Source organism: Lates calcarifer, linkage group LG6 (assembly GCF_001640805.2).
Source record: "Lates calcarifer isolate ASB-BC8 linkage group LG6, TLL_Latcal_v3, whole genome shotgun sequence".
NCBI classification, from domain to species: Eukaryota; Metazoa; Chordata; class Actinopteri; family Centropomidae; genus Lates; species Lates calcarifer.
Window position 1 is genome coordinate 22,244,651 of NC_066838.1, and position 23,928 is coordinate 22,268,578.

Consider the following 23,928-nt stretch of genomic DNA (forward strand, 5'->3'; position numbering starts at 1 on the left):
TAAAATCAGAAACATACTGTACTTTCAAATACAGTACATAGACATAGACCTATACAGACGCTCTTGCAATATTTCTTGAATCTGAGCTTGTGGCATAAATAGTTTCGGTTGCATACTCATTCTTAATCATATAATGCAAGTAATGCTATTAAACGAGTGGTTAAAGTCCACAAAATGTATTTGGCACATTTAGAATTATCCCTATGCTTCATCTAACTTTGTTTAAGCCGGGAACACACTGTACAAAAGACCCAAAATATCTCAGATTTTAAAGTGGCATCTTAAAGATTGTGGAGAATCTGCCCAGGCCAGTGACCAGGAGGGTTAGTTAGAGTGCATGTTAATCTTCAAGATTAGTATTCAAATATCTTGTATCAGAGTTGTCCTAGTAGTTTGATTTCGACTACATGACCACTTAGAAATCTTTAGTTTGGACACCTGTGGTATTTTATGCAGCCATTAAATGTGTGAGGTTGAGTCTTCTCATTGGTAAGGATTTTTAAGTCTTCTCGTGTGTTCCCGGCTGTTGGCAGATTTTGCACTTTTAACCCTGATGGGTGATATTTAAAACCTGCAAAACCCAGAAAATGCAATGTAAACTAATCCACATCATGCAGCCATTACGACATGCATGTTTTAAAATCTTTGTAAACTTTTGGCAGAATCAGTAGCCTTCCCATCCACATTATCTCAAGTGAATTTTGTAAACAAACATGGTTTCAAACATACAATATAACATAAATAATCGTGTGCAACAAGGTATACAGTACATCAATTTTTCCAGAAGTTGTAGGAGGTGATCTGATGTGTTTGGTCCCCACTCCTGTGCTCTTGTGCCTGGTAATCTGACCCAAGGTATAATGCATAAGATGGCATACAGTCCTAAGAGAGTCCTTCCAGAAGAAGGAAAGGGAAACTCTGGGCTCAGTCATCTTCCTCCTCTTCGTCTTCTATGGGATCTAGGAGAACGCTGTGCTTCAAGCAGGTTTGGAGGTAGTTCACCACTGTCCGCTGGAAGTGCTGGATGCTGCGGGGCTCTCTCAGGGCGTGACCCTCGTCGGGGTACAGCTGCAGCGAGTAGTTGGCCTCCACCCTCACCAGTCGGCTCAGGAGCTCAGCGCTGTGCTGGAAGTGTACCCTCGCTTTGGCCAAAAACACATGTGTGTTGAAAATAGGCGTAGAAAAAATAAAAATATGAATGAACTGAAAATGAGCAAAATCTCACCATCTGCAGTTCCATGTAGAATAAGGAAATTCTCATCTTTCAGCTTGTTAACCTCCTCCAGCAAAGAGGCAGTCTGAAAAGATACAACATGTCAATATGAATGATTTAATAGATACACCTCTCTATCTAACACAACAGGCATACAACAAATCCCACCTTCATAAACATTTTAATGGTCAGTTTCTGTTGAAACTGTCTTACAGAAGTGGTAACTAAACTTTATGGTCATCTAGTAAGCTGTAAATTGTGGTGCAGTAGAATTGTATTGCATTATACTAAGTGGTGTTTCTATTATCTACTCTGCCCTCATTGATACAAATGGGATGGACAAATATTCACAAAACACCCCTAAGCAATACAATTAAACTGCACCACAAGCTAAAACCGCTAAATTGACTATAAAGTCGAATAAACACCTCTCTAAAACAGTTTCAACAAAAACTGAACATTATAACAGGATCATGACGACAGGATTTACTGGAGGACTGCTGTATTAGAAAACATTAGTTCTGGGTAATAAACTTACAACTGAGCATCAATCCACAGCCATTATCAAAACCATTTACACCTGAATAGATGAGTTCAGCACATTAGTGTTAGAGCCTCACCGAGTAAGCGTGCTCCTCCTTTGCTGGAAGGCCTAGATATCTCTCTGAGAATGCAGCACCTGAAAACAGTGGAATGACTTTTTACTATCTAACTTTTCTTCTATGGCCTCACTGCATGAATAGATGATGACATGACTTCAACTCACTGTAAAGCCTGAAGTCAGTTATGGGTGCCACAGCAACTGTGCATTGAAAGAGCTTATCTGTTGCAGCCAACATCTTGAGAGTTAAATAACCACCAAATGCCTGTAGGGGGAAACAGAAAAGTGCTAAAACACAAAGTATGTGATAGCTTTGATGGCTTCAGCAAAAAGGAACTGAGTTTACAGTCAAAAAAATGCTGTAACCTTGCCATAGAGGGCCATCCGTCGATCATCAATGTACGGCAGTTGCATCAATAACCTGTGGAAACATCATAAAATCCTGTTAGTTTAGCAGTTCACAGGCTTTATTCTCATGTGTCAATCAAACCTTTTGTTGTTGCATAACTGCACTGACTCTATAACTCCCAGATAATCTTTGACTCGAAGTGAGCCAAGCTTGCGTGGATCCACAGCCGTAGTCTTCTGTCCACGGCCAACCCCACTCCTGCCGTCCACCCAGGCCAAGGCCACATTGTGTGTGCTGGAGAGGACCTGAGGCCAGCCCAGGGCAAATTCCTCCGTTGCAGCCTGACGGCCAGGAATACCGTCACTGAGCAACAAGACGAACAGGATCAGCTAGTGCAGTGACAGTTGTCAGGCTTGTAAGAGTGACGAAGAAGGCTGAGGGGCACAGGTCATAAAACAGGTCACATTGTCTACTGTGCTTGTTCAATACTTACACAATGATGAGGAGAGGGTGCAGGTTGGCCTCATAACCCTGAGGAAGAGATAGCTTCAGGTGCAGGTCTAAGGAAAGCAAACAGGGGTTGAACAAGGTCAGCTGTTCATACACATGTTAGGAATTATCACATTTAAGAGCCTCTGCCTGAAATACATTTGGAAGCAGTAGACGTCAATGAGAAAAAAAAAGGCATGAAAAAGCATTCATAACCATGTCACTCACATGCATGTCCCTGGGGGCACAACTGACTCACCTTAATTATCTAATCATCAAATACAAGAAATGACTGATTAGAACTTAACTATATTTGTCCCCTTCAGAAATGAGATGGAGGGCTCCATTGTTGCTGCTGAATATAGTCTGCCTGTGACACTGATCTGTGAATGCTTTTTATCTGTGCTTGTACAGCCAATATCCAAAATGTAACCATAACCATTTAATTTAGCCACTTAATAAAGTGAAAGATGAAACCAAATATATATATATATATATATATATATATATATATATATATTATATATATTATATATATATATATATATATATAGCCAATGGTTTCTTTGTTGTACCGTGGTTGTCTGCTGGGAGAGTCCGGAACAGAGTCTCAGGAAGCCTCTTGTCCTCCAGGGCTTTAGACAGAGGGCTGTTATCCTCCAAGACGACGTATCCTGCAGGAGATAAAACACCACCCAAAACATCAAGACATACACAGTAACCCATCAGTTTGTTTATCAAATCCTCAACGTCTCCATGTTATCAGCTGTAACTGAGAGCCACAGACAGAGGGCAGTGTTCACAAGCATGAAATGAAAAATGAATTAATCTACATTACTGTCTTCTTGAGATATATATATATATATATATATATATATATATATATATTGCCCTCTGCAGGCTGTCATAGGACATTGCAGACAGCCTGTGTGTGTATGTGTGTATGAGTATATTATTAGTCAGGCAAGCAGATGTAACACTCACTGGAGGGGTCCTTTGTACTGTGAACTGTCACTTTAGGGATTCCAGGGCCTGTGGGGATTTTTTCAAACAACAACATTAGAAAACCAGCTGTTAAAACAGCATGATGCTTTCATATTTATTGCAAGTGTGTGTGTGTGTGTGTGTGTCATTTACCCAAGCAGTAGAGGGTGAAGTGGGTTTGATTGGGGCTGAATTCAGATTTAAAGAAGCCACATCCATCTATGAGGTTACAGGAGATGCACTGGCGCTGAAACACTCCATCCAGGTCCACACTAATAAAAGAATAGGGTTATTGACCACACTTGAGAAGACTGGGACAATCTAAAGCGGTTTGAATTGCTCCTGGAGAGGGTCAATTGATTGCTGAGATGCTAAAGAAAAGCGTCAGTGTCTAGAGACAAACTATTCAGGCAGCTGACTTTTCAGAAACAAATGGGGTTCAATAAGGTTAGACATAAAAGCCGTTATACAGATTGCTCTGCTAGGCGATGTCAAGTCTCTAAATGTCCTTCTCCACTCCACCGCTTACAAATTTCATACAGGATTAATCACAGACCAGGTTTAAACAAGCCATCTTCCCTCCTCCATAATATTGAGCTGTCTCCTGGAGCCCGAGGCTATGTCAGCTAATAAAAAGATATGAAACCTAGGAGGTAGATGAGGGAACAGACAAGTGTGTTTATCACAGGTGAGACTATAAGTTTCAGTGACTTGAGCCTCAACAGCAGTTTTTTTTGTGGTTGTTGTTATAAATGTATGAATTAAGCTGTTGGCCTGGAGCATCCACAGGAGGGTAGCGATATCAGGTGTCTGGTTCGTCTTTAAATCCACTACATTGATTCAGACTAAATTATCTTATCAACTAGGATGAAGTCTACTGACTTTGGTGAACCCTTAACTTTTCCTCTAACACCTCCATGAGCTTGAAATGACTGTTTTATAGTGAAATGTCTCAGCTATTGGGACGTATATTGATGGTGTCCATTGTATTGTACAGACATTCAGATGATGTATCCTGCAGACTCAGGTGATCCCTGGACTTTTCCTCTCACATCACTATAAGATTGACGTTTTTGGTTTTATGTCTCAACAGCTATTAGATGGATTGGATGAATCACACGTTTGTTTTAAGTTATAACAAGACATGCTAGGCCAGCTACATGTTCCCAGTAACACACACACTACAAAAGTCTTTGGATTAAAGTCTGACTGGATGAAAAGTGAGCTGCTCTCAAAAAATAAATGAAGAGATTGTTTAATAGGATTTAAACAGCCTCCACAGTGTAAATATCTGTTTATATCATTGCATGTAATCTGTATTCAGCTGAGGTTAGGTCGTCTTTTCACAGGGAAACATGCTTACCTGTAAAGGTGTCTGCTTTGTCTGGATTCCTCTGAGCTCAGGAAATAGCTGATGAAGAGAAAAATGAACCACAGACACAGCAAGTTACTCAACACTGGCAAGGAACTGCAGATCACCTTTGGGTAACTTCATCCTTAATTATTCTGGTTATCAATTATTCACGACGAGAACCGTTCTACACATATTTACATACTTCAGCATGTTTATTACATCAGCTTTGTATCACATTTAATTTGTAAGTCAGCATTAGTGATGCTTATTTAGAATATTTGAGCCATGGTTGTACATTATAGTATCGTTATGTTGAATATCCACTTCTGTACAAATTTAAGTGGAATACTAGGAGATAGAATGACTTGTCTGGAGGCAAAAAGCAGAATCAACCCATGGACTTTGGGTCTGAAAGCAACTGTCTACATCTACAATTGACTTTCCTTGATTGTCTGTGATGCTCACACCTCAGTCAATCTGTTCATAAGGGGTTTCTTCCCCCAGCAGGATAAAGAGGGATTTAAGCAATAATCTGCTGTAGTCAAGTGTAAGTAGTCCTTTGTCCTCCTCAGTAGCAATACACTGCCAAAAGAAGAGTCAGGGTCAAAGCCATTTCCTTTGGATTTTTAAACTGAGATCAAAGCTACATGTTAAAATAGCTTTTTTAAAGTTACTTTTAAATTGACAGTCTTATGTGTTCAATTCACCCACAGTCTGACCTAAAGCAGGAATTTGCTCTCCAGCAGTCGGTGTATCTAGAATTAGCTTTCAGTTTGTGGCAAGGGATGATCATTTTAACGATGGGCGCTATTCTATCCAAGGCCGCAAGCTGATAAATGCGCTTAAGGGTGCGTCAACCTGGCTTCACACACTGTGGCTCTCACATACATTTTTCCAGCTTCCTCGTCTAGGGCGCAGAGCGAGGTGACGTCCCAGCTCCCCGATGTCAAGAAGCGAGGGGGGACAGACGGGATGGCAGGCTGCGTTACACAGAGACACCAAGATGAAGAGGAATGTAGAAGCAGGCAGATACACAGAGTAAAAATAGGTGCAGAGATACAGCAAGTGTGTGTCAGAGGATAAGGCAAAAATGAAGATAGGCTCGTAAAGTTAATCATACGATGGCACTGGTGGCTGCAGAAAAGTACTTTTTAATGATTCAGTTTATTTTGATAGACGGGAAGAAAATGCAGGATTAGATTCTGAGCCACTAATGCTTTAAATGAGCCCAAAGGTGTGGGACTATACAACAGCTATGAAACACATGTTGTTTAGTGCCAAATTTGCTCAATATTTTAATGACAAAAACAAAATGCAACATTTTCTAATTGCACCACTCAGGGTGAATAAACTATTAAACTGAATGCCTTCAAACACGTAAAGGACAAAGGAGCACTAAAATATTAATCAGTGAAATGACTCCTCAGATAAAGATGGTGTTTTGGTAATCGTATAATTAGGGAGAAAATAAAATATAATAAAACAAATTGCTTTGCTAGTGAAAGAGGTGAAGAAAAACAGACTTTAGGCTGTGCTTTGCTGCTGAGATCTGCAACTACACGCTGTTTTATGTGACCCTCATTTAAATGTTAACAACCAGTTCTGACAGAAATTATTCAAGGATGACACGAGTGGATAAAAGTTAACGGCCCGACAACTGACCTGGGCTGAAAGGCTAGCAATGTGGTGGAACTCTCCTCGAGCGCCCTGTTTTGCGGGCAGGATTGTATAAAACACGGAGCCGTCAGCTGAAAACAATGGCACGTCCTGTTGAAGAAAAAGTATCAAGTCAAAGGAAAGACAGTAGTAATAAATTAAAAAATAATAAATAAATATAAAAAAATGCTTACCTGTCGTTGGTTTTGCATTATATCCATGGCCATTTTGTGTTTCTATGGATTTAAAATCACACAATTTAGAGAAAAGTATTAGTCACACCATTTAAAATTCACTTACATCAACATCTAAAGCTGGTTTAAATAGCATTGTATAAATAAATCTTATTATGTTCATTAATTATTAAATACAGCATTAATAAATAATTGGAAATGAGAAAAGCGAAATCTGTGAGGATTTACAGAAGAGGAACAAGCAATAAAATACCGCAGTACATCACTGAAAATTCTCCTCATGCAGCAAATGACCTTAAATATTAATCCAGCCAGTAGAGATTTGAGAGCTTAAGGAAATCAATCCTAACTCCCAACACTGTGTAAAAGAAGCAAAAATTCTATTATTGCTGTATATTGCGGCGAGGGCTGTTTGGATTACTAATGTGGAACGACTGATGACCGCTCACCTCTGAGCATGCCCCCGTGGTGGCCTCACACACACAGAGCACTGATTGGTTCTGGGCACGATTCAGCCAACGAACCGCCAGCCGGGTGCTGCTGATCCAAGTCACCATGGAGATGTAGCTGTCTCTGAAGAGGCGATGCAGAAAATAATACACGGGGAAAAGATTGGAGAGTGGAGCAAGGGAACGCGGGGAAAAAAAACAAAGCGGCGTAGAGAGGAGAAGTTAGACGTGTAATAATATCTGACAGGTGGTGTCTAAAATCTTAGAGGGTTATTTGGCTTTTGCATTCACAAAGATGTGCTACCTGGCCCTGAGGGAGTCAGGAGGCATCATCTCCAGAGTGTGAGCTGGACCATAAAGATTCACCACAAACAGACTGACTGATGGGATACTTGAGCCAGCCTTTGGGACCAGGCAAAAGAAAAAACATCAGATAGACACATAAAAACACTTTCCAACTCTTTTTAGTCACACTAGAGGCAAAAGCAATGTTGGTCTGTCAGTCCACCACTTTCATCAACTGAAATATCTCAACAACTATTGGATGGATTGCCATGAAATTTGGTTCAGATATTCATAATGAATATAAATAAAGATAAATAAATATGACTTTGGTGATCCTCTGACTTTTCCAACAACAGGTCAAACATTTCACTAATTTCACTAATCCAGTCTAATATCTCAACATCTACTCAGTGGATGTTGCACAGACATTTATGGTTAACAGATGATGTATCCTAAAGAGTTTGGTGATTCCTTTACCTTTCCTGAGTTGTGTTTTTTAATGAAATGTCTCAACACCTATTTGATGGATTGCCATGGAATTTGGTGCAGACATTCCTATCCCCTTCAGGATGAACCGTAATCACTCTGGTGATCCCCTGAGCCAGCATCAGGTCACTAACAACTAAACATCAGCATGTTAGCATATTATCATGCAAACCTGAGCATTCAGATCAAAGCACCTCTGTGCAGCCTCATTACAGAGCCCCTAGTGTGACTGTATTGACTCTTAGCCCTGTTTTAACCAGTTTTCACCTTGGGGTATGGGAAGAGCACGTTGGAGGGGTAGAGACCACCTAAGAAGTGAGGTATTTCCATTACAGGTGTGGCAGAGTTGTTGATGCTGAGGTATGCCAGCCGAGCCCCATCCATGGACCACCAGTGGGCGACATATGACAGGAGCACCTCCTCTGTTTTAAAAGACAGCAACAGTTTTAATGTCAAACTCGAAGCATAATTCTGCTTTTCAGGATTATAGCTGTCAACTTTGTTTTGCAGATTTGTGTGTGAGAGCTGGAAGACATCCCACCCTCGTAAGTCCAGTCAGACAGCCCGTTCACATTCTGCTCCTGGTCGGTGGTTGTGAGACGCAGGGGTTTGCCGGTCACGCTCGGTTTGTAGTAGATATCTCCGTCAAACACATAGGCCTGGAAGGAGCAGCACAGACGGACAGCGCCAATCCATTATCAAAGACAGTATGGTTGCAGGCTTCATTCCTGGCTGCCTGAATTGAGCGTCGGACGGCGTCCAAGAGCGAATGAATCATCAGCCAACACTCGACACGGGTGAGAGCCAATACATCTTTACTTGCCAGTTAATATGCTGCAGATGAGCACTGACATAGCAGCAAAAGCCAATTACATTACAGGGAAGGTAGATGAATGATATTATGAGTGTAAAGCAAACCCATAATATCAGCACAGTAACTGAAATAACCTCTACGCTGGAGGTCTTTTCATAACTACAAAGATATGGTACCATTGATGTTATCATTATGAAAATTATGTCAAATGAAGACCATACACAGAAAGGATTTTTATAAATTGTAAGGGTTGAGAAAACGTTCTTATATTGACAGGCATAGCTGATGCAGACAACAACACCTAGATCAGAATGAGAATGTGCCAGGCTTACCAGCTGGTTCCCCTGAGGCCCCCAGGAAGCATACTGTAGCATTGCCTTCTCCCTCTCTGGAGGGTTAAGCTCCAGCAGATCCCTGGAACACACACAAAAACTCAAACATAAGCCCTCCATTAGGGACAACTGCCCCGCTTAAAGCCCTCTGAGGTCCATCCATGCCCTGGCCTTGAGAGAGATACTGTACTGTGGGTACAAGGGAGCAAGATGCAGCGAAGGGAGAACAAAACAGAGAATGGGGTTGGTTCATGCAAGAGTGCAACATTTCTTTTTCCATGTCTCTAGCTGCACTTTTTGCTTCCTCTGGACAGGCAAACATTTTCCTCCAAGGCATATTCAGGCAACGACTGACACTGCAGGTCTTCTTTAAAACCTTTCCAGAACCACTCATCAGAAGTTCCAGGGATCATCCAGAGCTACCACAGAGTTTTTCCACTGATATAATGCGGAGTATGAATCTCAGGCAGTGACGTCTGAAGTACAATACAAACCTCATGTCAGGATATGGAACCTGGAAAGAACACTGACGAATGAATGCATGTCTGACAGAATATATGAGGTTCTGATTCGATGAGACACACTTTGGGGGACGTTTGTAAATCTGCAGGTCTGCTTGCATTGGAAACGCTCATGCCCAGTGCAGCCCATGCATTAGCATTCATGATTCCACCTACCCATTAGCCACATTGTAGATAGCATAGGAGGCTTTGAAGGACTGAGAGAACACCTGAAAGAGGTAGAGGATATCATGCACACAGGTGTGCTGCACTTTGATGACACCACATACATTTTAGTGCTCACACATAAGTATAAATAAAGTTAAATACAAATGAAACACAGGTTATGAAGGACACTGCTGAGGTTGATCTTACAATTAAGCAATAACCAAGAAGAAGCTGTGTTTGCATTCTCTAAATTAAATCACTGCAAATTACTGCATCAAATGGTTTATTGCTCTTATAAAAGGGCAGAAACACCATTATGCTACAAATTTAGAAGGGCAAATACTCATTGATCCCTAGACTAATTAATTAAATAACAATTTAAAGCAACACTATGCTACTATTGTACCTTAAAATAACAGCCTCAAAATCATTGTGATAGCACACTAACTTGTAACAGGGAGAGTGGTGCCTCTTTCATTCCCACTCTGCACCCAAAACACCTGTTCTTGCTCTATGTAACTGAACAGGTACAATCTCCCACAAGGAAGTCACACACAGAAGAAGTTAGCTTGGCAATTCTTTATTTCATTTATCAACCCCTTCAATGAATTTTGTGATTGCTGCCTGGGCGATTGATAGAGCTGTAAGCTTCTAGGGGTACACTGCCACCAATACCCGTAACTGCAATTACCACTTACAGCCTGCAGAGGCCGCTGTTGCCGCTGCTCAGCAAAAGTCACACAGTGTTGCTTTAATGTTATTCGTTCACCTACAGAACAGTGTCAGCACTGTGCCTAATACTGTATGTGGCTGTTAGAGTATTCTAAAATTGCTTTGATTATTACTGAGCCAATACAGCTTAGTTCTATCGACTTATTTTACTGTATATTAGTCATTAAATCACTGGCAGCAGTTTCATTCATATTACATCATTATTGTGATCTAAAGTGAGCAGCAGAGGTTTGGATCACAGGGATCTTTACTCAAGAGTAAAAGTGACAACATCAGCGACATGAGGATGAAGAGAAAAATACAGAAACCAAGACAGACATTCTTATTAAACAGCATCATTACAGTTAATATCCCTCCCACCGAGATCTATTGTGGCTGGCAACTCTGTCGCAACGCTCACACAAGCATCAGCAGTTTGATGAATAATTAAATTAACATGCTGAAGAAGACTAAGAGACTAGAATCAATGAATGCGTGCATGTGTATACGTGTGTGTTAACCGCAATTGATCACAGCATTACCTGATGAGTTCTAGGCATTATATTGATTTCTAGCATTTTCTTTTTTTTGTTTCAGGCAAAGGGTTGGAAGCAGCCCAGTGGCCTCTGAAAGCCTCAGCCTTCTGGAAAACCAGTACTCAAAGAAATTAAATGTCACATCCTCTATACAGCACACTTAGCAGTGAAATTGGATTTCTCCCCTGTGTTGTTTGTCTGTTGTTCGAAAATGCATGGATGGAGTGACACAGGGGTAAAGCTGCAAGGGGTAAAGAAGGGGAAATAAATTCTGGGGCTATCTAAATGAAATTGAAATTTGACTGCGGTGTAGTCTGAGCATGAGGGGCAACAGGGTGTACAGAACTGCGTTACAACAGAAAATAACTGCAAGAACAGGAAGAGGAAGGGATGAATTGGTCAAACGCTTGAGAGGAAAACATGACGGAGGAAGACAGAGAGAGAGAGAAACAAAGACAGGAAGGGAGGGAAGGATGCAGAGAGGGCAGAGGCTGACAGCCAGAGTTGATGGGTACAGGGACCAATTTGAGTTACAGGGAGTATCGCTCTTCGAGACCAAAGGGGGCAGCATTGCCATGAGCGCCATGTTCAATCAGCTGTTTATGATTTGTTAAGGAACCCAGTGATTCTGCTCATGATTTAACATCATGACGCCGGTGGCACAGGCTGTATGTTATTGTGTGTTTTTGTGTGTCTGTGTGATAAACAGACAGAGAGTGTGTGAGCATCTGTCTTGGATGTGTGTGGGGGGGAGTGAACTCTAATGTGGCTGCCAGTAACATGTCATAAATCCTCCAGATTGCTCTGCTCCTTACCCCCCTTCACATCCCACCCCCTCCTCAACCCATGCTGCCAAAAGGGATGGAGGGGTGGTGCAACAAGATTAAACACTCAGGAGATAACATGGGATAACGTGATGAAGAAAACGCACAGAGATTACAACACTATTTGCATTAGCACATACATCGGGATCTGTTGCACAGTATAGAGATAACAGCATCCCTCCTTCTCAACATTGTTCCTGCCTCACAAGCATTTCTTAGCAGCCCCACAATGCGCTGCCTTTGATACCAACACCCATCAGCGTTTGCTGCAGAGTACAGACACGACTCCCTTGGCATTTTATTTGTCCCTAAACTGCACTGTCTTGGCAGGCACCGGTCCGTTTCAACTCTGCTCATCAATCCCAAAAACCTCCATCTCCTCTCAACTACACCGCCATCACTCCTTTAAAAATATGTACGTCTTCTCTCTCTCTGCTTCTCTCCTCTAACACACAAACACATGCAGGCTTTATTCCAACAGGCTCTGAGGAAAGACATTTTCATGTAGGACATCTGCTTTCTCTTGTTCCTATGTGGCTAAATCCCTAACTCACTTCTATGTATACCCTCTTATCAAAATCCATTTATTTTCACCCACCAGGCACAAAACCCTCCCTAAAGCCTCCAGAGCTAATACAAAATCCAGAGAAGCCTTTTAACTTTACACACAGCCTGCTTATCCACTGCACCTCTCTCCTTTTTGCATCTCTGTCATTCTTTGATAACCATTCTGATTGATTTCAACTGGGCAGTGTATCTAAGGGCAAACAGTGCATATCCCATTTTTCTTCTTCCCCCTCCCTCACAAGTGGCTTTCCCCCACTGCTCTCTCTGTTTTTTCCTCCCTCGTTCTCTGCCACTCTCAGCAGTGTGCCGCTCCTCTTCCGACCAGCGAAGCCAGTGCCTTGGCGCAAACTGCTTCAGTCAGCACAAATCCCCCCAGAGATAGTCAGAGAAAAGTGAGTGAGAATGAGGAAGATGAAGCAGGAGAGAGAGAAGGAGGGACCTAGAAAGGAAGGGGAGGACAGAGGAATGGCCACAATGCACACAAAATGTCAACCATGCTCACAACACACACATATCCATTTCTAAATATACAAATGACTCCAGGTGGTGTGCCCACTGCCTGTGATTTCCTCGAGGATGCAGACACACTGAGCATACAGATGAGAACAGACAATTCCTGCTGATATCAAAGGGAGTATGCTAATGACATGGCATAAATCAACCAAAGCAACCCACAAACTGGGCAAAGATCTGAGCTCTTACTCTACAGAGATATCAGAAAACCGATTGAATGTATGTTAACCGTTCAATAATTCAGTTAGAATGGATGCACTGTGACGAATGCTGTAACACAGCAACAGGCTCATTCATCCCCCCACACACACACACAAAATATGATACGCAGTGATTAGAGCAAAAGCAGATCTCTCCAAAGAACACTGAGACAGAAGAGACTGAACGAATGGGAGAACTGCAAAATCTGCTTCCAGATCTTTAATAAAAATGCATGGAAAATGTGCTGAGGGCTTTGATTTCCTCCTAATTCTGTTTTCTTCCTTTGCAGATTACTTGCACATTACACAACTTGCCTGCCCTTTGAGGAAACAGTCAACTATTTATTAATGGTACGGGTATTTACAGAGTGAGTAGGCTGGTGGGGGGATGGAGGAACTGGGCTATGTGTGCTGAAGTAAAGGGAGCAAAAGATCTGTGTTTTGTCTACCCCTGACGCTCATCTGAAACCCCCCACGATTGCGATTCTTGTCAGCTTCTCATTAAAATTCTCCACCGATCTAGCAGGGCGATTTCATTACAGCAGCTTCAACTTTACCTCTTCATCTCCTTTACCCCCCACACCTTCCCCCCTTTCTTCACACTGATCACTCACTCTAAGCTTTCCTCAACCCCCTGCACCTTCCACCATCAGCCACTTTAAATATTCAACTCCCCATATGTTATCCCAGTCATTTGGCGGGTGGTGTTATAGAGCTACAGACTGCTGCAGTAGCAGAAATCAGCGAGCACACACAAACACACACACACACACACACACACTTTCTCCTTCATGTTTCGCTCCTTCTCTCTGTTGCTTCTTTGGTGCTCTGATTAAGATGCATGTCTGTGTTGTTTCGCAGTCACCGGTGGCCCGCCAGACATGTGTAGGTTTGGGAGCAGTAACGCCTCGTCTTTGATATTAGTGAATAATTTATGGCCCTGGATATGTTCTGAAGGTAAAAATCTTGACAGTGCTTTCTTTAATAAATCAGAGGCAACTTGGCATTCAAAGAGCACTTACCGGTTTAATGTTATACGCCAAGAGGACAAACCTCTTGTCTGCTGACACATGGAATTTAGTGGTGGTCAGATCCTGTAGAAAAAAAACACAGGGAAATTAGAAAACACTTCACCATGATCTTCCATTTGGTCTCGTCAGGAAAAGCAGGTTGGTATATTTGATATAACCCCTCAATGATTTCCTTCCTATTTATCTAGTTATAGGTATTTCTGATCCATTGCAGTGTCTGATTGCTCCTCAAGGGTCAATCCTGGGGCCTTTGCTATGCTCCCTTTACGGCACATTATCTGCCAGTCTCTTGTATCACTGCTATGCTGATGATGTCCAGCTTTATTTGTAAGACCTGGGGAACCTCTAAATCTGGCCATTTAACATAATAATCTCAAAGTGCCACTAAAACGGAAGTTAGGGCATCCAAATCTTCTGTGATATGACATGTTTATTAGTTAATACAGAGATTTAAAGCATCCCACAGGTGAAGCAGTGTATTTTAAAAGGTTAACAAACAAACTACGCCCTCTCCTATCTTTTCAACGGCACAAACAAATCATCCATTGTCTCTTCACGTTTTGACTAGTAATGCACTGTATTCTTGTTTGAGCTGAGATGTTGTGGCACAGTGACATTTAGTCACCAGCTATGGTCCACAGTGTTTGCGCACCACACCGGTGCTGGAACAGTACTACACTACACTGGCCTCTTATCGAATTTATGACTTTTGATTTATGAATTCAAAATCCTTCTTATAAGGCCTTAGGCAATTTGGCTCCACCATATACTGTATCAGCGAGTTCCTGATCCCATTAGGCCAACTTTTGTGACTAAGCTTTTGCTGTGCTGACTCCTACATTACAAAACAATCTCCCTCTGGAGGTTAGATCAGCAATATGTGAAGCGATATTAGCGCCACATTTTCCCCTGTTGTCTGTCCCCAAAACTGAGCTGCACTCACCCACCAAACAAAGCATTAGAACGACAATACTCGCCCTGGTATCCAAAGCTGTGCCGCCTTATCAGTGATGTATAACCAAAAAATTTTGTTTGTAGTTTGTAAAACGCAGTGGAAAACAAGGCAAAACCTAGACTTTATAAGTGTGAGTGGATGTAAATCTCATCTCAAACCCCATTTGTTCTCAAAGGTGTTTTCTCAAAGCTTCCTTGATTTGGGTTGTTTTTATTCTGTGATCATTTTTGCTCTGCTTTGGTTTAAATATTTATTCAGATGCCATATATCTTATTTTTTTAACTGTGAAGCGCTCTGTGAGCCAGGTTTTAAAAAGTGATACACTGATGAAGTTTTATTTACTTACTGTGAATTTTAATTTCAAAGGTTGATGCTATATTTATCTTAAGTGATCTCAGCAATTCTTTATCTAGTGAGAATCCTTCCACTTCTTGGTAGTCATATCTTTTTCTGGAATTATCAACAGTAGCAGGGACGACAAACCATATCACAACACCAAGGAAAGACTTCTTCTCAACCTGACAACACAACCCTGCTTTAAGCTCCTCGGCGATGACCCATATAAGTCTGTCAGTGTCGCGCAGAGGCGGTGTTCAAAATGATGCCCTTGCTTGGAAAATTCTCTTTGAAGGCACATGTTGAGGGCTCACAGAGCAGCCAGATTGGGGGGGAAATGAGCTGATACTGTCACTCTGCCAAGTCTTTTTTTGCCTCAAGTGTGGGATGTGGAACAGTGGGACTCTAATGCAGCTTCTCTTTCTCTCAATCTAGAAGCACCTCCCTTTATGTTGGCTCGTCAATTTGTCCAGCTGTCCGTGGATATGAGCCAATCAATACTGAAACCTGTCCCCTGTCCTCATAAGCTGCGCAGTTGTAACTCACCAGGGAGCTGTTGTCCAGAAGAGTGGTGGTGAGGTTGCTGTTGAGGCTGAACGACAGGATGTGTCCCTCTCTAGTGCGGAGAACCACTTCATTTTCTGGCAGGGTTAAGACAGTTCAGGGATATAAGTTCCCGTGTTATTAGAGAGATGCCTTAAATCCACAGGGGCAAAGATTGTTGCTATGTCTGCAAACCAATGGCTCAGTTTCAGGTGAGAGTAATTTGAGAGTCCTTACCGTTTAACCATGCTACACAGGGGTCGTGAACTTTGAACTCCTTACTCTCCAGATCCTCCATGGTGAGATGGGAACGGAGTAACAAGTGGGATTCATCTTCAAGGACAGAGAGACCGAGTCAGTTGGTTCATCAGAAACTCTTTTCTGTTTACAGACAAGCACAGGCTGAGCATGTTTGCAGCCTGGCCTATATTTCTGCTTCTTTTTTAAATATATTTCCAGTGTCACTGTTAATGTGTAGCATTTGCAACATTTGTAAAATGCTTGCCAATTTTATGCCTCCCTTTAAGCAAAACTTGTCCTCAACTCACTTTCTGGTGGGTAGTTAGACACCCATTAAATTAGCATTAAGACTGGGAAGCAGGGGGAAACAGCTAGCCCGGTTCTGTCCGGTGACAATAAAATCCACCTGCCAGCACCTCGGAAGCTCACTAATTAACTCATTATATCTTGTTTGTTTAATCCATACAAACGCCAAATTGTAAAAAAAAAAAAACGTCAATTAGCTGTTTTTTGGGAGGGGTGTGTAATCTCTCAGAGACTATTTCGTGGTTGCCTGGCAACTGCTCAGAGCCAAAAAATGGTCACCGAGAGATTAAAAGCCTCCATAAAACAGTAAATTGTCGTTTTTATACTGCAGTTTTTGTACTGATAAAACAAACAAGATATTAAGTGTTAATTTGTGAGATTTAAAGGTGATTAGCAGATTTAGCTTCCTTTAGAGCCAGGCTAGCTCTTTTTACCTTGAGCTAATCTAAGCTAACCGGCTAGTAGCCAACTGATCTTCTCTGCTAACTCCCAGTGAGTGGAAAAGCATATGTCCCAGAATATCAAATTATTCCTTCCACATTATAGTTCATCTGTGTTTTGTTGCTTTCATTTCCCTACAGTGCTTCAAATTATTTTTTTGCCTCCATTTTTTCTACATTCTTACCAGGCGTGAGGAGGATGACCGAGAGAATGACTAGAGACATAACAGCCAGGATCACCACCATGGCAATTCCTATGCCCTTCCAGTTCCGCGGGGGACCGTCTGTACTCCCCAGGTCCTGATATTGAAGGGAACACACACACCACACACACACACACACACACACACACAGGCACAAACACAGAAACAGACAAACACAGTGATGAATGTGTGCACAGCCGAGAAGGACGACATTAGTGCTGCTTCATTTCCACAGTCTCACAGAAACTTCTCCCCGACGGGCATATCAGCACAGTGAGCCTCAGGGGGATTGAGACCAGTCTTCAGCATCATGGAGACTTCGCTGAATAGCACTAATTTTCCATATCAGAACTGCATAAAATCGTTGCATATGAGGAATCAAACTATAATTGCAGCAGCAATTTTGGCCGCGACATAATTTTTCTTCGCCATCGCCTCATTTCACCTGTTACATGACTGATGGGCCACATGGCATCACTAAAACAGAGGGGGAGGTGGATGAAGTTATCAAAAAATGTGTGGTGCCTTAAACTACAGTGTGCTTTTATAGAAAAAGCTGTTACCTACTGCTCTGGTGGATCAGGATTTATTCAGCAGCTCTGAATGTTGTTAATGAGGCAATAAAAACAGAAGGAGAAGATGGGACTATATAACTATAAAATAAATTACAGACAAAGCTCCAGTTGCCAAGAGAGCAAAACTTTACGTTTAGGCTCAAGTCCTTGTATACCCTCTGTATGCGATCAGGGGGAACTGATGGAATGAGCCCGCATCAGTATCAGTCACAATTAAACACAATTGCATGCTGTTCCCAGGCTGCGCTCCACTCCCTCATAATGAGTGGCTGGTACCGCTGGAGCCACAAGCCCACTGGAGTGTGGGAGTTCAATCACAGAGCAACCATAAAACTCAGCCTTCATTATGGCTGCCCACCCCCTCTGGCTTAACCCCTCTCAGCCTTGCTGGTCCCAGTCACCTTCCTCCAGGCCTCGGGGAGGCAGACAGCGGAAAGAGGGCATGTATGTGGTTCACTGGTCAACAGATTGCTGTTCTTCCGTGCTCCCTGGGTGGCACCAGCTGTCCCTGAGTCTGGGCTACTGGCAACACTCCCCGTTATAACCCCCCCATGTAGCACTTCCTCTTTGTACACACATTCAAAAACACACACCAATACACAAACATACACTTCTTTACCATTCACTTCTTTTCTATCTGACGATCTTAAAGCCTCTGGCGCTTGGTGTGTTAAAGTGCAGAGAACTGACAGTGTACTTACATAACTGGAGTCAAAATGTCTTAAAAACCCATTTCAGAAAAGTGAAACATAATGAACTCTGCAGAAACAGAAGATTGAAGGTCAGTGCAGCTGAACTAGAAGCAGTAGGATTTCTCTACTTATTTTATGGCTCTGTGTGTCATTTATTTAAAAAAAAAATCCCTGATACACATTTTTACCGCTTTTAACAATTCATTTCACAAGATCTCACCTTCTATTACAAGGAAGCGGATTTACTTTATACGCTGGGTAGATGGAAGACACACAAGGTCTGCTTCCTCTCGACTCGGCTGCCAGCGCAGGACTCCTGCCAAGGTCTCATCTTTAATAGATATCCTTGGCTGCAGTATCATAACATGTTCAAATTAAAACCACTACCAGTTGCACCTGTGGGGGGGGGGCAACTTTTAAAGTGATGTTTGAACCCTCAGTACAAGCCAGAGCTGGGTGATTGATGTCCAAGGCTGGTGTATCCACTGGCCTTTCTTACACTGTGTTTTATCTGTTTCTCCTGCCCTCTGAGCACCCAATCTTTCAGTGAACCACTATTATCCTTCCATCAGATAAAGAAACCTACAGTGGTCTATGAAGGTTTTGGTAAAGTACAGTCAATACTGCATCATACTGCTCCTTAAGCACTTTCTGATTTACTGAGCAGGTAGCCTACAACTGAATCTCAACATATAAACCCTGGGTATAGGTAGTAAAAAACCTATAATCCATGAGCAATGGTCATGTATCATGGTTACATATCACATGACAAATGATTAAGAATTAAATAGTGATTCCAGGATCTCATAGTACAAAGACACATTTCAAATTAAATTCCTCCACTTGACTGATTCCACCGCACAGTGTTTTCATTTCCAAGTCCACTCTAATTAATGTGTGCAACATGAGAGCAGAACATCCTCCTAATGGGATGCACAGCTCCTATCATTCCCCTGAGCCCTTACATTAGACCTTGCTTCCAATTAAGGTCGCATCGCAGACAGGTAGAATCCAACATTTGTGTGAATGAGGACTTTTGTCACACTTGCAAATGAGGTAAAGATGTGCTGAGCAGAGTCCCCAGAGTGAACACTGATAAAGCTTCTGGTGCCGACCGGCTGCCGGTCACGACGCATGAGGGGACTCTAATGCAGCACAATCTGCTGGCACAGGTGAACGGATGATGAGCTGGGGTTGTGTGACAGACCTTGTGTATCTCAGTCCGCACCCAGATGGACAAGCTTAACTCGATATATCAATTTCAATATATCTCAGAGCAAGGTTTTTTTTTTTTTTTGCTGAGCCAGATCAAAAATTAATCACACATAGACCTTCCTCAGAGCCATTTCTTTTATTCAGCCGGCCTGGTCCTGTAGAAGTTACAAGCCTAGATGAGGTGTCAGTCAAACACCTAAGGGAGCGAGAATGCAAATCAAAGGCCTCTCTCTCTCTATGGATAACGCTCCTGAAGGTATCCCCTTGAGAGAATTTTTGGCAAACCATGCAGAACTGCATTAGAGAAAAGAGAGCTTTTACATTTGCCAGCAGACCTTGGGGAATTTTCACTCAACCAAAAGAGAGAATCGATAAAGAGTACAGTTGTACAAGGTCCAAAGGGAAACAATTAATAGTGGGAATAAAGGCGTAAAGGAGACTTTTAGATAGATGCCCTCTCTTGAGCACTGTTTCTCACAAAGTGTGACACCTCCATGTGGAATACCAAGACCTATTCTTTTTCCTTTTCTATCATTCCAGCTTAAAAATCACAGCTATCAGACTGGAACCATTTATTAAACTGCACACAAACAGATTTCAACTAACTGGCTCCTTTTTTTGTCCTCAGAGCACTGCACACAAAATCAAACAATTCCAACTGTATTGATTGAGTTTGCACACTAAAAAAGCAAGCCACACCAAACACAATTACTCAATCCACACAGCATGCGCCACAGCTAGGTTGTGTAGAATCCAGGCGGTGCTAAGAATTCATAAATTAGGCTCAGGAGACCTCCTTAACTCCATCTTCTGTGTCTTTGAGGAGCGGAGAATCCGACAATAAATCACATGCAGAGGAATGAGGGAACCAATGCAGGGCTGTTCTGGGATTCTGGCTCTGGATTTGCATACCTCTAAACCCCTCTTTTAACATCAGGAAACGATGCTTATTACACACATAACATTGGAAGAGGCATTAATGAAATAACCACCTCCATAAAAACAGAGGAGATCTATTGGCAGACACATACAGTCTTCAATATAACCTATATGCTCCTGATTTTAATGATTCATTGTAATTGCTCACAAGGGAAAGCTGTAGATTAGCGAGTAACCCACGTATGTATTACCTTGTCAATATGTCTCACTGCCTCATTTAAAATGAAGGTCATCATTAGAGCAGGCTGTAATGCTTTGGCGTGGTTGGAATAAATGGTAACCAAGCAGCTGTAGTAATGAGATACTACAGCTCAATATTGATTCATATCTAGGCTATCTTTCATCACATCCAGTGGAATTTATGTGCTCCTACTCACTGCGGCACCATTTCTCCCTTTGTGTTTCTTATCTTTACAAAAAAAAGAAGCAGTAGGTGGTATATACCACCATATGGGACAAACTGGGCAGATTTTTTTGCCCTCAAGGCTATTGCCAGACAATGCAGTACAAGCCTTAGTGAAATGAAAGACCTGCCGCTTTAGCCTCTGCTGCTGCAAGGCTGCCCTACTGTCTTATTCCTTTCATGCTCCCCATCACGCAACAGAAAATTACTGTACAAAAGGGGTCCTGTACGAGATAGCTTTTTTTCTGCGGCACGTCCAGTGACTGAGTTCCTGTCTTAGGAAACAAGCAACAGCCATAAAAAAAACACATGTGGGAGAGCTGTGGGTGACATGATACAGTTACAGTAAAATATGAGACAGAATACATTACTTTTTACTATAGGCTGAGACCCTACAGAGATACTGTAGACAGCAAATAGTATGCTTATAACATGCTCACAGTATGCACTACATGAATTCACAGTGTCATATTGTCACATTATCTGTGTTGAGAATGAAAATTAAAACAATAACGTCTTGGGAAAAACTAATTAAATCACTTTTATATTTTTCCTTAATGCCAGGGATTAACTGAACCAGAACCAAGGCATTATGTTTTTCTGGCATTAAAAATTGTGATATTGCTTTTGTAGTTGGATACGACAAAAGACATTTATATTGACTCTGCACACACTACTTTACACTGAAACTCACAAACCACATTATTACCCACACCACTGCATCTTCGCACCAACAGACACACACATGATAATCTGTAACCCAGTGAAGCAGTAAAGTAAAGTAAAAACCTTACTGAAAACGAACAAAGGTGATTTGCCTCATTAACTGTTTTTTGTCGGTGTTAAGCACATTGATCACTGATTGGAGACAGTGACATGAGATGTTGCAACATTTGCAGATTATGTGAGTGTCTGTAAATCCCTGCAGACTTGTGTGGCCCTTTCAAGGAGACAATAATGCTGCAGGATTATCTCACAGACGCTTTCAGACAAGTTTCAAAGAGACTCCATCACATTAGCATTTGAGTAAAAGAAGTGAAGGTTAATGTTAGACATCACTGTGCTCATGTTACATACCAATTAGACGTAATTTAACTAATATCTGCTCGAGCTGGTCTCTCTCCAACACTTCCTCCACCGGGGCAGCTGTGTACTAATGATATCATGATTGAAACTCTTTCCCAAGAAGGGTGACAGTTTGATGAGATCTGGTAATTAGTGGACTTGGCAGGGTTTTAAATTGTTTTTCTGCCCTGTAGGTAAACAGAAACACTAAGGTAACATTTCTGGGCAATGTCTGATGGTGCATGAGAAAGTTTTATTCAAAGAAGGACACACTGTGTATTAGTTATGCATATATATTAGACATGCAAACACATAATTGATTATCAAATCAGAATTCTATACACAAGAAGCCATTAGTAGTATTAATGAATCTCAGAAGTTAGCCCTGAGGTGAAAAGCCTATCACATACATCAGGAAAAGACACAATGAAACTTACATGTATTTTACAATTCAGCATGAGAGCTGCATTAAATAATGATTTAGAGGTGATTACAGATATTTGACTGAATGCATGTGTCATTATCAGTAAGAGCTAGTAATAGTGTGGGCAATAAACAGAAGTCTTTGTTCACTGCCAGTACACCTACACAGCAGAGGGATAATCAGTCATACATCGCAGGATGTGGGTCTGAGCCCCTTTGTCACTGTGCAGGTCCAGACTGGAGGGGGACAGTCAAATTCTGACATCTGATTATCAGAAAAATTAGAATTGTTGCTGATGCAGATATCATGCTATAAAAGTCTGGATGGGACAGAGAAATAATAAGAGTGAGAGGCTCAGGACGTCGAGTTGCTACACACCAGCCTCCACCGCAGTGCACGGAGTCAGGGTGTCCACAAGATTGATATTGACGAGAAAGTCTGAATGGGCGAAATGGCTAAAACACTAATCGATAGTCATCGCATTGTGGAGCATATATGAGGAATTCCCCTGCTGCACAACAAGAGCACTTAAACCTGTCCTCACAGACTAGACAGACACATGCACACACACTCACATCTGCTCTGAATCTGACGACAAACTAAGTAGAGATTTAAAAAAAAAACAAAACAATGAAACAAACAAGCAAACAAACACGCACACATACCAGCTCCGTGGTCATATTTTGTTGAGTTGTGGCAATCATTGTAATCCCGCAACAAGCTCTGCTGCCTCTGTAGCCTCAAAACCCGCCGAGCAGCTGCACTGTTCTCTTGCGGAGCTTTTTCTGCATGCTCTGCTTCTTGCAAGTTTGTCCTCGGTGGGCTGGTGGTCTCTCTCTCCCTCTTTCTCTCTCTCTCTCTCTGCTTGAATGACTCGTTCATTCATTCGCCTATTTCCAGTCTGCTTATAGGGTATCGATTGGCTCAGAAATTGATCATGACAGGGTGTATAGATATACTATGGGCGACTTCAGCTGTTTCAGCATTCCTAGAAACAGTCGAAATGGTGTGATTGTGAGTAAAGAAAAATAATAAAATATGTGGTAAAAGATTTTATCTACAAACATTTGTATTTTAGTGCTATGATTGAATAACGATAGAAAATATTTTATTCCATCATTATATTACATTATTCTAATAATATATTTCAGTATATTACCCAGGAGTGATGCAGCAGTGACTTATTTGTAAAGAAAGACATGCTGGAAACATGTTAACACACCTTATACACATGTCAAGTTTTGTACCCACAGATTACCACAGTGGTGTTATGGTCAATGTCCTGGTCAAAGTCAAAAACAATTGGACAAATTACACACAATTGTAAGGATGGTTG

General features: G+C 41.8%; 1 protein-coding gene across 2 annotated transcripts; it reads right to left on the bottom strand.

Moving 5' to 3' along the window:
- LOC108885012 (inactive dipeptidyl peptidase 10) lies at positions 1 to 23,379 on the bottom strand. Of its 2 annotated transcripts, XM_018679222.2 has the most exons (25): positions 23,258 to 23,379; positions 17,262 to 17,376; positions 16,328 to 16,423; positions 16,094 to 16,188; positions 14,248 to 14,319; positions 9,884 to 9,936; positions 9,207 to 9,288; positions 8,602 to 8,719; positions 8,328 to 8,482; positions 7,594 to 7,691; positions 7,290 to 7,413; positions 6,841 to 6,882; positions 6,653 to 6,757; positions 5,879 to 5,970; positions 5,000 to 5,047; positions 3,790 to 3,908; positions 3,637 to 3,684; positions 3,228 to 3,326; positions 2,657 to 2,723; positions 2,332 to 2,526; positions 2,181 to 2,235; positions 1,980 to 2,079; positions 1,834 to 1,892; positions 1,226 to 1,298; positions 1 to 1,142 (listed from the first exon to the last, which is right to left on the bottom strand). In XM_018679222.2, exons 1-25 carry the CDS (start codon positions 23,294 to 23,296, stop codon positions 925 to 927), a joined length of 2,367 nt encoding a protein of 788 aa, XP_018534738.1. In that variant the 5' UTR covers positions 23,297 to 23,379; the 3' UTR covers positions 1 to 924. The 2 variants fall into 2 exon arrangements, with proteins under 2 accessions (XP_018534738.1, XP_018534763.1); XM_018679247.2 differs by lacking the exons at positions 9,884 to 9,936; positions 16,328 to 16,423; positions 17,262 to 17,376; positions 23,258 to 23,379 and having other exon boundaries at positions 16,094 to 16,183.
- Between the last annotated feature and the right edge of the window lie 549 nt (positions 23,380 to 23,928).

Coding starts and splice junctions, on each gene's coding strand:
- LOC108885012 (XM_018679222.2), bottom strand. CDS start 23,296: ATGATTGCCACAACTCAACAAAATATGACCACGGAGCTG. Junction 8,720..9,206: donor GGCCTCAGGGGAACCAGCTG/GTAAGCCTGGCA, acceptor TGCTCCTTCCAG/GCCTATGTGTTTGACGGAGA. Junction 3,909..4,999: donor CAAAGCAGACACCTTTACAG/GTAAGCATGTTT, acceptor TTCTTTTATTAG/TGTGGACCTGGATGGAGTGT.